General features: G+C 44.5%; 1 protein-coding gene across 1 annotated transcript in view; it reads right to left on the reverse strand.

The window, feature by feature from the left end:
• The window catches only part of SYN2 (synapsin II), a 153,321-nt gene extending 142,847 nt beyond the window's left edge, over positions 1-10,474 (reverse strand). Inside the window, exon 1 of the mRNA XM_018038201.1 lies at positions 9,928-10,474. Coding sequence (XP_017893690.1) covers positions 9,928-10,313 — 386 coding nt within the window. The 5' untranslated portion in view covers positions 10,314-10,474. The remainder of the gene's footprint in view (positions 1-9,927) is intronic.

Raw genomic sequence — 15,267 nt, forward strand, 5'->3', positions numbered from 1 at the left:
CTCTCCTTCCTTATGAATATAAATCTCACTCAGCCTTCAAAGCCCAGCTCAGACCTAGCCCTTCTGTGACATATTTTGTGACTTTACCAGCCCACAGTGATTTCTTCCTTCTCTGAACAACTCTTTATACCATCAAACAATCTCACCTTAAGAAATCAAGTTTCTAAAGGACTCTGAAGATAAATGATTTAGCTCTAATCCTTAATTTCTGTAATAGAAAAGGAGGCTTCAGTAGTTAAACTGCCTGTGGTGAAACAAAACATTACATGGCAGAGGAGAGATTGAATCCAGATATTTTAAATGTTTGCAATGATCTTTCCACTATACAATGCTAATTTTGTCTTCCCTAAGATCCTGTACAAGTTCTCAAAAGTGAAAGCACGCATTATATAATTTATCTAATTCCAAGTTTTTCACTTATTTTGTAGTCTTCATGGAAACTAACAAACTGGAGTTATTAGCTCTTCGCTAATTGATCAGCAGATCAATCTTTCATTGCTGTCCTTTTCCCCAGGAATTAAAATGTTAGTGAACATAGGACTCTACAGAACTTATATTCTCATCATCAGCTATGCCTCAGGATGTGACAGGACTGAAGAGGGAATCATATCCATAGGTGTCCCAAGAAGCACATCACAGGGTCTGACGACAGAAGATTCATTCTGTATCACTAAAACTTGGAGGTATAAAAGAAAACACAGTCTTAAGCTGTGTTATTATTAATATTAGGGCCCCTCCAAGGATTCAAGTCCACAATAGAGAGAGGGGATTTCCAGTTTACTCCCACAAAGCCCAAGCCTCCTTTTGTAGGATTAAATAAGGCTCAAGTTACTTCATAAAGTTGATAGGTCCCCTAAAAGAGAACTAGATACACACAATGTCCTGGAAAGGGATTAAAGCTGGACTTGGGAGGAGTAGAATGGAAGAAAGGTCTTCAGTTCAGTTCAGTCACTCAGTCGTGTCCGACTCTTTGCAACCCCATGAATTGCAGCACGCCAGGCCTCCCTGTCCATCACCAACTCCCGGAGTTCACTCAGACTCACATCCATCGAGTCAGTGATGCCATCCAGCCATCTCATCCTCTGTCGTCCCCTTCTCCTCCTGCCCCCAATCCCTCCCAGCATCAGAGTCTTTTCAATGAGTTAACTCTTCACATGAGGTGGCCAAAGTACTGGAGTTTCAGCTTCAGCATCATTCCCTCTAAAGAAATCCCAGGGCTGATCTCCTTCAGAATGGACTGGTTGGATCTCCTTGCAGTCCAAGGGACTCTCAAGAGTCTTGTCCAACACCACAGTTCAAAAGCATCAATTCTTTGGCACTCAGCTTTCTTCACAGTCCAACTCTCACATCCATACATGACCACTGGAAAAATCATAGCCTTGACTAGACGGACAGAAAGAAAAAAGAAAGACATCGTCATGCCCAGGCTGAGAGAGCAGAAGAGGCAGAGAGCACAATAGCTGTTTTCCAGAAAGGAAGGAGGAAGAGCAAGCATGGGGTGTTCATGCACACCAAAAAAACGGCGACCTGGAGAGCTGAATAGCTATTTAATATTTGGCAAGCAACTACTTTTATGAGCCTGTTTGTTCATCATCATGAAGATAAAATGAGACAATGGGGATGAAGATGGTGTGCCAACTGTGCAACACAGCGCACCCAGCAGGGATCAAGAAATGAACGCAGTTGGCCAACGCTTCAACATATGTGTTCAAATGTTCTTCCATCTGTCAGGGAGAGAGAAATTCAACCACAAGTCCCCACTACTGAGGAGGAAACATACACAGTGGGCATTACAGGACCAACCCCTTTTGGGGGTGTATACGACATGGTAGCAATGCTGTAAGAAAGGGGTACTGAAGGGTGAGTACTTGAAGATGAGCTTTTCATCCAAGGACATGTGAGCCATACACTGACCCATGCCTCCTCTTTCAAAAGTTTGCAAGCATTACCACATAGAACAAATCATAGAGCCACAGCCTTTGAAAGAAAAACGCATAAAAACGATAACATGGAACTAACGTAGTGCTGTAAAAGATCTTAGAGAATGTCTGTGTCCGTGCTCTCATTTGACAGGGTTTAGAGAATCAAAGTAATGCTCAAAATTCTCCAAGCCAGGCTTCAGCAATACGTGAACCGTGAACTTCCAGATGTTCAAGCTGGTTTTAGAAAAGGCAGAGGAACCAGAGTTCCAATTGCCAACATCCGCTGGATCATGGAAAAAGCAAGAGTTCCAGAAAAACATCTATTTCTGCTTTATTGACTATGCCAAAGCCTTTGACTGTGTGGATCACAATAAACTGTGGAAAATTCTGAAAGAGATGGGAATACCAGACCACCTGACCTGCCTCTTGAGAAATCTGTATGCAGGTCAGGAAGCAACAGTCAGAACTGGACATGGAACAACAGACTGGTTCCAAATAGGAAAAGGAGTACGTCAAGGCTGTATATTGTCACCCTGCTTATTTAACTTCTATGCAGAGTACATCATGAGAAACGCTGGGCTGGAAGAAGCACAAGCTGGAATCAAGATTGCCGGGAGAAATATCAATCACCTCAGATATGCAGATGACACCACTCTTATGGCAGAAAGCGAAGAGGAACTAAAAAGCCTCTTGATGAAAGTGAAAGAGGAGAGCGAAAAAGTTGGCTTAAAGCTCAACATTCAGAAAACGAAGATCGTGGCATCTGGTCCCATCACTTCATGGGAAATAGATGGGGAAACAGTGGAAACAGTGTCAGACTTTATTTTGGGGGGCTCCAAAATCACTGCAGATGGTGACTGCAGCCATGAAATTAAAAGACGCTTACTCCTTGGAAGAAAAGTTATAACCAACCTAGATAGCATATTGAAAAGCAGAGACATTACTTTGTCAACAAAGGTCCATCTCTTCAAGGCTATGGTTTTTCCAGTGGTCATGCATGGATGTGAGAGTTGGACTGTGAAGAAAGCTGAGCGCCAAAGAATTGAGGCTTTTGAACTGTGGTGTTGGAGAAGACTCTTGAGAGTCTCTTGGACTGCAAGGAGATCCAGCCAGTCCATTCTGAAGGAGATCAGCCCTGGGATTTCTTTGGAGGGAATGATGCTGAAGCTGAAACTCCAGTACTTTGGCCACCTCACGTGAAGAGTTGACTCATTGGAAAAGACTCTGATGCTGGGAGGGACTGGGGGCAGGAGGAGAAGGGGACGACTGAGGATGAGATGGCTGGATGGTATCACTGACTCAATGGACGTGAGTTCAAGACAGGGAGGCCTGGCATGCTGCGATTCATGGGGTCGCAAAGAGTTGGACATGACTGAGCAACTGAACTGAACTGAGAGAATCAAACTCCAAAGACGCAAAGTGGTTTAGCTAAGAATACACAGTGGCACATGTTTTAAAACAAGTTTTTATTTATGTCTTTACTGGCTGTGCTGGGTCTTCACTGGTGCTTGGGCTGTTCTCTAGTTGCACTGAGTGGGGGCTACTCTCCAGTGGCGGTGCACAGGATGATATACCAGCTCTAACAACCTAGGATTTTAAGCTATAGGCTACTGTTGCTATGAACAACAAAATCCTATGGAATCAGTATGTTTGTATTAGAAACAGGACATATCGATATAACATTTGGCTGAGAGAAGCCTCAGACCTCACTTGAGCCTCCCACTCCAAGTTTCAATTCATATATTTCTCTCGAACTACACACAAGCACTGGTCCAGGCTACTGTACTTTGAATTCCCCTATTGTTAATGAAATGCCCAAAGACCGACCAGAGAAGAATGGAAACACACACTTCCCAGATCACACACCAAGTTGGTCTCATGGTGGTCTCCCTCTTTTCTACCGGTGCACTTTGCTTATGACACCCACCGTCTGGACTGAGCCAATTTGTCTCTTTTGATTTAAATTCTTTAAAGCTCAGTTCAAACCTCACTATTTCCATTCTAGTCCACATCCATCTCTCCCTCTTTCAAACATCCACAATACAATACATCGTTGTGGTAGAGATTAAATGATATTTGTAAAGAACGTGGCACCACACGACATATAGCAGTGGCTTAAAAAAGGATCGGAGTTGGTGCTTTACCACACCTTTAGCACTAATCACATAACCTTTAATTCAGTGCATCCTAAATTTAATGTGCTTGTGAATCACCTGGAGGGCTTATTCAAATGCAAATTATGATTCTGTGGGCGTCAAGTGGGACCTAATAATCTGTAGTTCAAAAAGCTCCTGCTTAAGAAGGGTCTGTGCCCATCAGTCTTTAGACAAGTTCATTGCCTAACCATTGTCTATTTGTGCCTTTTAATTAATATTGCTGTGTATTAAAGAATAAGCAAGTTCTAATGCCCAAAGTATATTAAAAGTAGAGGTAGTGCGTGTGTGTGTGTGTGTGTGTGTGTGTATATATAAGGCATGTGTATGAGTGTGTGTGTTAGTTGCTTAGTCGTGTACAACTCTGCAACTCCAGAGACTGTAGCCTGTGAGGCTTCTGGAGTGGGTTGCCATTTCCTTATCCAGGGCATCTTCCTGACCCAGGGATCAAATCCATGTCTCTATGTCTCCTGCATTGCCAGGTGGGTTCTTTACCATCTGAGCCATCAGGGAAGCCTATATAATGTATAACATATATATTTTAGAAAATTTATGAATTTTTGCCTAGCTAAAACAATTTATGACATTTTGATTCCATTTGTTTTACTTAGTGTGAATAGAATGCTAGATTTCTAATTTACATTCACATAAAACTTTGATATAGTTCTATGTATTTTGGCATTTAGTATTACTGATAAAAGTAAAGAAAATTTATTATCTTACTGATTGAAAAAAAATTCGAATGAGGCTTGAAACTTCCAATCCAATTCTGAGAATATAAAGAAATACTATGCTGTAAAAAAAAGAAAAAAAATCCAGGAAATTGAAAAGGGATACAGTATTATTAACTCAAGTACACATTTTGTTCAAATTTCACAAAATTTAATGCTGCTGCTGCTGCTAAGTGGCTTCAGTCATATCCGACTCTGTGCGACCCCATGGACGGCAGCCAACCAGGCTCCCCTGTCCCTGGGATTTTCCAGGCAAGAACACTGAGTGGGTTGCCATTTCCTTCTCTAATGCGTGAAAGTGAAAAGTGAACGTGAAGTCACTAGTGTCTATTATTTGTTTTCATACCCTATTCAAGACTCCATATTGTAGTCAATTGCTTTGAGCAGCTTCAGTTGCATGCAACAAATTCTGATAAATTCTCTCTTCATTTTTATTCTATTACAAATTGTTTCTAATTTTCCTTGTTATGGCTTCTTAGATACACCCATCATTTAAAAGTAGACATTTAATTTCCAAATACATGGGATTTTGTTTAAAGTATCTTTAATACTAATTTCTCATTTTGATATTAATTTCTCATTTAACTGCTTTCTTCTCTGCAATTACCCTCTATTTTTTTCAGTCTTTTATTGAGACATTTGATGGCTAAGTTGTGCTTGAAAATATGTGGATTATTTTCAAATATCTTTTGATATCGATTTCTAACATAATTCCATAGTGATAAGAGAACAGACTCCATATGATTTTAATACGTTTAGACCATGAAACTTTTGCACCTTGTTTTGTGTCCGTGGATATGTTCCAGTGTCTCCCAGTTTACAGTCTATGGGAACTTACATAGAAATTGTAAGTTCCTACAAATTCTGTTGTTGTGTAAAAATTGTATACATCTAATTATGTTGAATTGGTTCATAGTGCTTTTCAGGTCTACTATATCCTTCTGTTTCTCTGTATATTCATTCTATTAATTTTTGAGTGTTTGATACTGAAACTTCAACTAAAATCTTACATTTATCTACTTAAAAAAATAATTGTAATACATAGTGGAACTATATGTAACCTTCTGTATTTTCCAAGTCTCCTGTAAATGCGTTATCATACTTTCATAATTTAAAAAATTGAAAACAACAACAAAGACGAAAGTAGAGGTAGTAGAGGTAGTAAGTTCAGTTCAGTTCAGTCGCTCAGTCGTGTCCAACTCTTTGTGACCCCATGAATCGCAGCACAGCAGGCCTCCCTGTCCATCACCAACTCCCGGAGTCTACCCAAACCCATGTCCATCGAGGTAGTAAAATGATCCCTTTATAAATTAAAAAAAAAAAAGAAAAAAGAAAAGCTCCTGTTGATGCCAACTCTGTTGATCCAAGGACCATAGTTCTAATAGGAGGGGAAGTTTCTGGAAACTTTTAAAAATGTATTTATCTTGTCTATTCACCCAGACAGATAAATCTTAGTAGAGAGGTACTGTGTCTCATTTTTCTTAGCATATATACCCTATACAGAGGTGTTCAATAAACATCTGTGGATTTACCAATCTGCAGTCTCTAGATACTCTAGATAATCCCTAGAACCATCCTGATTTTCAAATTCAAACACTGAGACATTTGATGTTGAAAAAGCACTTGGTCACTGGAATTAGGCTCACAGGAACAGAGGCAGGGAAGAATCTGAGAGAAAACTTACCTCATAACCAGTGAGAATATAATACACAGGAAAAATAATATATACATTTGGATGCTTGTTCCTTGTTTCAGCTCAAAGGTCATTAAAATGTAATCTTAACTGGACTTCAAATTCAGGTACAAACTATGAAAGAAGACACACATTTTTCAGGCATGTGTGTGTGTGTGCATGTATATACACACACAATATACATATATATTATTATATATTAATACAGCTATTATTATATAATAGTAATTTTAAAATAAATGATTCTTATATATAATTATAGTAATAATTAACTAAAAAGGTATATAATGAGCTTGATATCACTTTTTAGTAGAACAGAAACATTTTTCAATGATTCTTTAATGTGCAATTAATCTCAAGGCCTCAGGCACCCAATGAAAACACATTTCAAGCAAAAAAAAAAAGAGAGAAACACCCTCCAATTTTCCCATCAACCTGGTTAGTGATAAGATCCCCAAATTCCATTGCCCACAATTATGCTACAGAAATTCAGAAGAATCGGCTGTGTAACAAGGCTGACTATTTTAAGCCCCCCTTTAGATTTCCAATTATTGAAACACTTGTTAAAACTCCATAATTCAAATGGGACCAAAATTCTTAAATTTTACTGGGAGGCTATACTTTGACTTCCTATTCAAGCACCAAGAAAATAATACCAGGCATGTATGACACCTGCTCACAGAATACTATGTAGGTAGCTTAAACTGTGAGACAAATTTACTAAAATCAACCTTTAGAGCAAAAAACACCTTTTAAAGTCACTAAGCTTGTCATAAACAGGCATCTGCTTCTTAACTCATAGAAACTTTTCAATAAAATCACTCAGCAATATTTAACTGAGATGTTTTTAACAAACATAGACACCTTAAAAGAAGACAGACTCTGCAAGTCTGAGAACTGCTGTTAAGCACAGAAACACAGAAGCACAGAACTGTTGTCAAGCACTAGACTCAAACTGGGTTTATGAGTTTTAATAAATCAACAGTATTACTTCAGAGAAAACAGTTGGGAGTCAGGCCATAGGAAAATGGCCTCTATTACTTTCATCAGAAGTCTAGTCTCCAGGGTAAGGTGAATTTTGTGGTTCATGCCAGGCAGGTAGTCTTCCTAGAGAATAACACTACCCAAGGAGAGTTTCAAATCTCAAGCCACTGAAGCAGTTATAAACACATACCCATACAAATGAGTATCTTCCTACCTGTACCTAACTGGTAATTAGACCCAAAACAAATGCCTTCAACAGGGTATGAGAGCAGGAACGTGTATAGAAGGATCAGATTCTTGCATAAAAAATGAAGCACTGATTTCTTTCTTGTTTCTCCCCTCCTTTTCCTGGCCTTTCTTCAGGACTCATCCTTTGTGAAGTTTTCTCCAATAACTCTCACTAATCATTACATCTACTGAATGCCTGAAACACTAGTCTCAACTAATTATTCTAGATTCCTTTTTGTTAACTGTTTTATGTTTTCGTTTTGTCTCTCAAATTAGAGTCTAGTTCCCTGTAAGGTGGATACACTGCCTAGCCCCTAGAGGGAGCTAATTATAATATTACTACTAATAAAATAATAATGAGAGGTAATATAACGGAGTGGCAATAATGGAGTCAAAGAGGCCTAAGCTCGAATTCTAGTCCTACCATTTGAATGTGAACACATTACTTACTTTCTCTAAGCCTCAGTTTGGTGGTAAAAATTTGACAAGAGATCTATTCGAACACCTAGTACAAGGTCTGTCATATAACAATGCTAAAAAAGCTTAGATACCTTTCCTTCCCACTTAATAAGCACTTGTTGATTTTGAACTGAGTTAGAATAATTCTCATAGGGTACTGCCAACGGCACCATTGTGCACTCTCTTACCTTCCCCAGTACACTCTTCCTTGTGCCTTTGTCATTTCCTTACAAAGGTCCCTTTAGATTTTCTACTCTGCTGTCCTAAGAAAAAACCAACTACACAAGTCACCCAAGTGACTATTCAGAATGGTCGTGTTTACGGGCCAGCAGGAGAGCATCTCTACATCTACATCTCACTGTCATCACCCCCACGCCAGCACTCTCTCCCTGTAGGTCTCCCAGTAAGAAAATGTTAGAGAAAACCAGAGAAGCAGTCAGAAGAGGAAATGGAGATAAATAGCTCAGTGGTCCCTCTGTGCCTGCCTCTTGGGAGGAAAGACTTAGGTCTAGTCTCCAACCCCAACTCTAGTGAGGAAAGGAAAAACCACCAACAAACAAGCCCCGTTCCCCACCCCACCCCCAAAAAAAAACCAAAAACAAAACGAAACCGTTTCCATGGTCCAGAAGAAAAAGCAACCCCTTTCCCTCACCTTTTCATTTCTTCAAGCCCTTCACCAGTCAATTCCACTATCACCTCCCACCCCAACCATGCGCCCCTGGGTCAATTTCCTCCTCCATAAATTGGAACTTCTTTTAAGGAATTTGTCTTAAACAGACCTCATTCATGCTTTTATCAACTAGAGGTCACATAGTCCCCAACCTTCACCATTCCAGGTTACCATATCCCTTTTAAAAAATAGAAAAGAATAAAAGAAGAAGAAAAAAATTTTTAAGTTCCCCATCTACTGCATTAAGGCAGATCTCTTTTTATTTGTGATCCTTTAATGATCCTTTAATGATCCAGAATATTTTACCTCGGTCATCATCCTTTCGACTGGAAAAAGCCACCATCACTTCCACCCCAAAACTCATACCCCCTTCCAAAAAAGATTTTATTAAGCCACATATTCCAACACACACACACACACATACACACTCACACACCTGGGGCTGCACAAAATACAAGAATCGTACTATTCTAAAACGATTTCCCCATGCTGTATAGGTCGGTGTACACCTGGGCTCCCACATCTGTGGTCAACCTTGATGTCAATACTGACATCAGCCTTCAATCGACCAGGTGAAAAATTACTTTTGCCCTCTCCACCTCACCACCCCGCCCCTCAGAATACCTATTTTAATTCCTTACTCGCCCCCCACCGCCCGGCTTCATAAAGCAGAACCCATTTTATTGGCCTTAAATGTCCCTCCGGGGCTTTGGGACCTTTTTCACCTCAGCTTTTGATGTATACAGGCAGAAAAGTCTGTCCCCTCCTTGACCCCTCAGAAAGAAGAGAAAAAAAAAAACAAAAACACTACATCTTACGACTCTTCTCTATTGGATAAAGTAGCTCCAGCATATTACGAGGGATTTGAGTCAACTGAGGGGCTCACCTCACACTTCACCTTTCGAGGCCGATCAGTGCCTCCCCCGCCCCCTCCGCGGCGCGCTCGCAGGACCTGTCCTCACTGCGGGACCCCCGACCCTGGCTTTCGTCGCTGTGACACCTCCCTGGGCCCCGGAGCAGCTTCCGCGCGACCCCCGCGCCCCCAGCCCGGAGCCCCGGGCGGCAGCGGCGGCGGCCGGGCACCTACCAGTCGGTGTGCGGCTCGTCGACGACCAGCAGCACCTTGGCCTTCCTGGCGGCCGCGGGCGCGGGCGCGGGCGCGTCCACCAGGCCCGCCGAGGCTGCGGTCTGCTTCACCGCCTGGGACAGCGAGCTGAAGAAGCTGCTGCCCACCGACGGCGCCGGGGTCGGCTGCGGCGCGGGCTGCGGCGCGGGCGCCTGGGCGGGCGGCGGCCTCCGCTCGGGGCCGGGTGAGGCGGCCGGGGGCGCCGACGAGGCCGAGGCCGCGCCCGGGCCGGGGGGCGGCGGCGGCGGCTGCTGGGGCTCCGGCCGCTGCAGGTCGGTCATGTAGCCATTGGGCAGGTTGGCGATGAAGCTGCTGTCCGACAGCCGGCGCCGCAGGAAGTTCATCATCTGGCTGAGAGGCTTGGGGGCGCGCGGGGCGGCGGGGCCGGGCGGCGCAGAGGGCGAGACGCAGGCGGCGGCGAGGGGCTGAGGCGGCTGAGGCGGCTGAGGCGGCTGAGGTTGCCCAAGCTCAGTCCGCGGCGCGCGAGCCCAGCAGACAGCCGCGGAGGACTGGGCCGGGCGGGCGGGGCGGCGCGAGGCTCAGCGCCAGGAAGCGGGCGGGGCCGGGGGCGGGGCCACGGATCGCCACGCCCCTCTCCGCAGAGCCAGCACCGCCCCCGACTCGCCGCCAGTGCCGCGGGCCGGGAGCCTCCGGTCTGCGGGGTCTGGGCGCTCGAGGTCCGCGGAGTGCCAGGGCTCCTGCGACCTGGGCGCGGCTCTGTGGGGAGGGCGTGGAAGCCAGTCCTGCTCCCCAAGAAGTGGGTAAGGGGAGCCGAGAGCCCCTATCCCTTTTTTGACTGGGGGAGAAAAGAACCGTGTCCCACCCGAGATGGAGGCGAGGGAAACTGTCCCCATTGGGAGCGAAGAGAAATGTCAGCTTCCCCACCCTAAGGTGAGAGAGGAGCCATTCCTCTCTCGCGCGCGGACACGCATATGCACACACACACACACACACACACACACACACACACACACACAAAGGCGAGAATGAGGGAAAAAAGAACTACCTCCTTTCCCAAAGCAGGGGAAAAGTGCCATCTCCCCAACCCCCAGATGAAGGAGAAAGGAATAATCGCTCCCAGTAACACACACACACACACACCCTATGATGAGAATCCCTTGCTCAGTGCTGGGAGAGAAAGTCACCCCCCAACACACACCCTAAGTTGACAAGACCTCGTGAGGAAGCCAAGGGTCATCTCCACTTTGGGGAGTAAGGGGGTGGGGGACAGGCCCTCTGCACCTGTCTTAGAAGGGTGTGTGAGATGCATTTTCAGCACCTGCTCCTTAGAGATGCCTCACCACCGAGCACATATCCTCTCTTCCTTCTCTTCCATAAGAGAGAGGAAAGGTGAGAGGCTGGAGATGCCCCTCCCCCAGGAGGAGCTCCCCGAAGTGAGACATCTAAGACTCCCCCACCCCTTCTCGATCCTTGCTAACAGGTATTGGTACATCCTGTGTTGTACTAAGAAAGTCTCCTATTTAAGACAGATGTCTTTTTTCCAGTTCATTTATTGGCCAGATCTGCCTTGACCTCCATGAAGTTCTTCTGATAAGGGCCTTCCCGTGGACGTTCCCTAAATCTTGTATGCCCCCCACCCCCAGACCTTTGTTTTCACCTCTCAGGAGATATACTTAATCTCCACATTGAATTGGAGCAGGCTGCGGCAGATACACATTACCTTCAGACCACTCTGAGTGATGTGTGACCTTTGGCAAAACCAGACCTCCCAGCCTATTTTCCTCAGCTAGTAAAAGGGGATCACACTTTACAAAAGTGTTACACAGAGCCAGTGAGATCATGTATGTAAAGCACCTGGCACACAGTAAGTATTCTAGGAGTGGTGGCTGGATTCTTATTCTTATTGGAACTCAGTGCTCAGTAAGTTAAGTATATGCTGGACTGAATGGAATCACTGAGCAGCTTGGTGCTAATGTTGGCAGGCAGCCCTTGCTTCCTACATCCCAGCTGGCACTCAGCTTGGGAGCTGGAGATGCACAGTCTAGCCCTGAGCCAGAGACCCAGTGATACCCGAGAGGTCTTCAGTCAACTGTAGTAATACAGCGGTCCTCCCATCTCCTCCCTGGCTTTCCTGATAGCTCAGCTGGTAAAGAATCCGCCTGCAATGTGGAAGACCTGGGTTTGATTCCTGGGTTGGGAAGATCTGCTGGAGAAGGGATAGGCTACCCACTCCAGTATTCTGGCCTGGAGAATTCCATGGACAGTATAGTCCATGGGGTCGCAAAGGGTCACAAAGAGTCAGACACGACTGAGCGACTTTCACCCATCTCCCTAATGACGTGATTAGAAAGTGGCCCCTGTTTGTGAGTTCATCGTCCATGTGGGCTAGAGGAAAGAGTCGGGAGGATCAATCGCCACAATAAGCTGTGAGAAACACTGTAATATAAGGGATTCATTCTGCCTGTGAGGCTTGGGGATGGCTTCTCAGAGGAGGTGGCATTTGTGATGGGTCTCTAGGCAGCTGTAAGAGTTTACCAGCAGAGAAGTGGAGAAAGCTCGCAGACAGGGAAGTCCTGGAGGAATGCGCCTTGATGACTCCTCCAGGAAGCCTTTCCTCGGTCCCCACATTGGGCTGTGTTTCATTGCCTGTGCTTGGATTCATCAGAGTCCCTGAAGAAATGATAACAAAATATTCTGGTGACTAGAATATAAGCATCTCAAGGATAGGGTTGGGTCGTCGTCATCTTTGGACTCCAGCATCAAGCACACTGCCTGATACATAGCAAGGACTCTGCTGTTTTACAATCCAACTGTACCCAACTTAGTTCTTGAGTCTGTTGAAGAATTAAACTGCTGCTAAGTCGCTGCAGTCGTGGCCGACTCTGTGCGACCCCATAGATGGCAGACCACCACCAGGCTCCACCATCCCTGGGATTCTCCAGGCAAGAATACTGGCGTGGGTTGCCATTTCCTTCTCCATGGAGAATAAAACTAGTAAGTCACTAATATGTTAGGTAAATAAACTTTGATTAAGATATTGTCCTTCCTAGAAGTACTGTTTTAGAAAGTGAGGGGAAACTTTTCAAAGGCATGAATCTCTAATCATGGGATTTCAGACACTGCATCACTTTTTTTGGGTGTGTGTGGATGAGTGGATTATATTTCTTTTCATATTTCACTAAGTAATTCCCCCTAATCATTAAGCTTGTCAGTCAGTTCAGTTCAGTTCCGTCACTTTTTGCAACCCCATGAATTGCTTGTAGTGCATATATACTATTAAAAAATCAGCCAGTTAACAAACATGTTTTGAGAACCTGATACACACAAAGCATGATACTAGGCACTGGAGGGTAGAGGAGATTCAAGGATGAAGAAAATACAAGTTGAGCCCATAAGGAGACAACTTTGAAACAGGTGAACACATAACTAACAATAGCAGAGAAGTCTGTGTGTGACCTTTCAATATCTGTTCAAAGGACTGATGCTGAAGCTCCAAAACTGACCACTTGATGCGGAGAGCCAACTCACTGGAAAAGACCCTGATGCTGGGAAAGACTGAGGGCAAAGGAGAAGGTGATAACAGAGGATAAAATGGTTGGATGGCATCACCACCACCTCAGTGGACGTGTTTGAACAAACTCCAAGAGATGGGGAAGTACAGGAAAGCCTGGTGTGCTACAGTCCACAGGATTGCAAACAGTTGGACATGACCTAGCAACTGAACAACAACAACAACTGTGTGTGACCAGAAAGTGGAGCAGGCAGTGCTCAGAGGAGCCAGAGGAAGAAGAGATCTCTGGGGTAGGAGAGATTTCACAGGGGAGGGCTTATAAAGTGGGTAGGATTCAGATAACCAGGACAGACTGGAGGAGACAACCAAGACAGAGGAGATGGCAAGAGCAAAGTCAGGGATGATGCCCTGGGTAAGTCATAAGAATGTATAGATCTATTCCTTGGTGGCAAAGACCTTCCCTGTATTAACATTACACCCCTTAAGCCTGAGAATAGCACCTGGCATGTGGAATGCACTCAAATGTCTGTAGAGGTGCTCTGAGGGGCTGTAGTTATGCATATATTTATTTTGTTAGTGTCTATCCAGCTATTTTTTTAATTTTAAAATACCTTTATTTATTATTTGGCTATGCCATGTCTGTGGCACTTGGGATCTTCTGTCTTCTTTGTGGCATGCAGAATCTTTAGCTGTGGCATGTAGACTCATAGGTAAGGCATGCGGGATCTAGTTCCCTGAGCAGGGATCGAACCCAGGCCCCCTGCATTGGGAGCACACAGTCTCAGCCACTGGACCACCAGGGAAGTCCCTATCCAGCTACTTCTTTAGATGGCAAATCCCAGTGAGGAATTCTGTCTCCTAGTTCTCTTAGAATGATCTGCAAAGCCTCATATAATATCCAACACACAGAAAGTTTCCCAGTCTTGAGTGCTAGATCAAAATGTTCCCAGAGAATTGCTTACCTAGAGAGTTCTTCACTGATACAATGGAGGCCCACAAGACCAGTAAAAATATGTATTAAACATGCCACTCATGCACAATTATCTTCTGGTTGGTTTTAATAAGATATTACTCTTGCAGAAGAACAGACTACTTTCTTGTGATTGGGCATGGGAGGTTATTAATCAGTTGAATAAGGTCAGAAGATTTTCATTTGTTGGCTCAACTATAAATCGCATTTGCTTAAACCAACATCTTCTGTGTTCCTCTGAGTCCTTGCCAAGAAGTGTCTTTGCAGCGTGCAAAGACGCTGCATTATAAATGGGCTGGGGTTTTTCATGAGCTGTAATTCAAAGTTTTCCCTTATCCTTACCTGTGGATCTAGGATCCAGATGCAAGGAGAACACAGTGCTCTTCACCTGTCTGACTCTTCGCAACCCCATGGATTGGAGCCCACCAGGCTCCTCTGTCCACGGGATTCTCCAGGTAAGCATACTGGAGTGGGTTGCCATTTCCTTCTCCAGGGGATCTGCCCAACCCAGGAATTGAACCCAGGTCTCCAGTATTGGCAGAAAGACTTGACCATCTGAGCTACCAGTGCCTTTCCTCTGGAACTGAAGGAGGAGCAGGATTAGGAAATGCTGTAAAATAGAAAATTCTGGTGCACTTAGGCCCTTTTCTACCTATCTTCCTCTGAAACCAACCAGCACCTTTCCTCGTCTGCAGGGGGAAGGCATTTCTCCCAGAGTAATTGGTGAGGAAGGCAGGAGGTGAGGGGGTGTCTCCCCCATCTTTCTTAATCATTCAGGGATTGACTAAACCAACTGTCAGAATCTTGGATGTCTCTTCCAAGCCTGGAAGCCTGGGACTCTGAGGTCCTTCCCTGTGTA

This window comes from Capra hircus, chromosome 22 (genome assembly GCF_001704415.2).
Source record: "Capra hircus breed San Clemente chromosome 22, ASM170441v1, whole genome shotgun sequence".
Taxonomy (NCBI): domain Eukaryota; kingdom Metazoa; phylum Chordata; class Mammalia; order Artiodactyla; family Bovidae; genus Capra; species Capra hircus.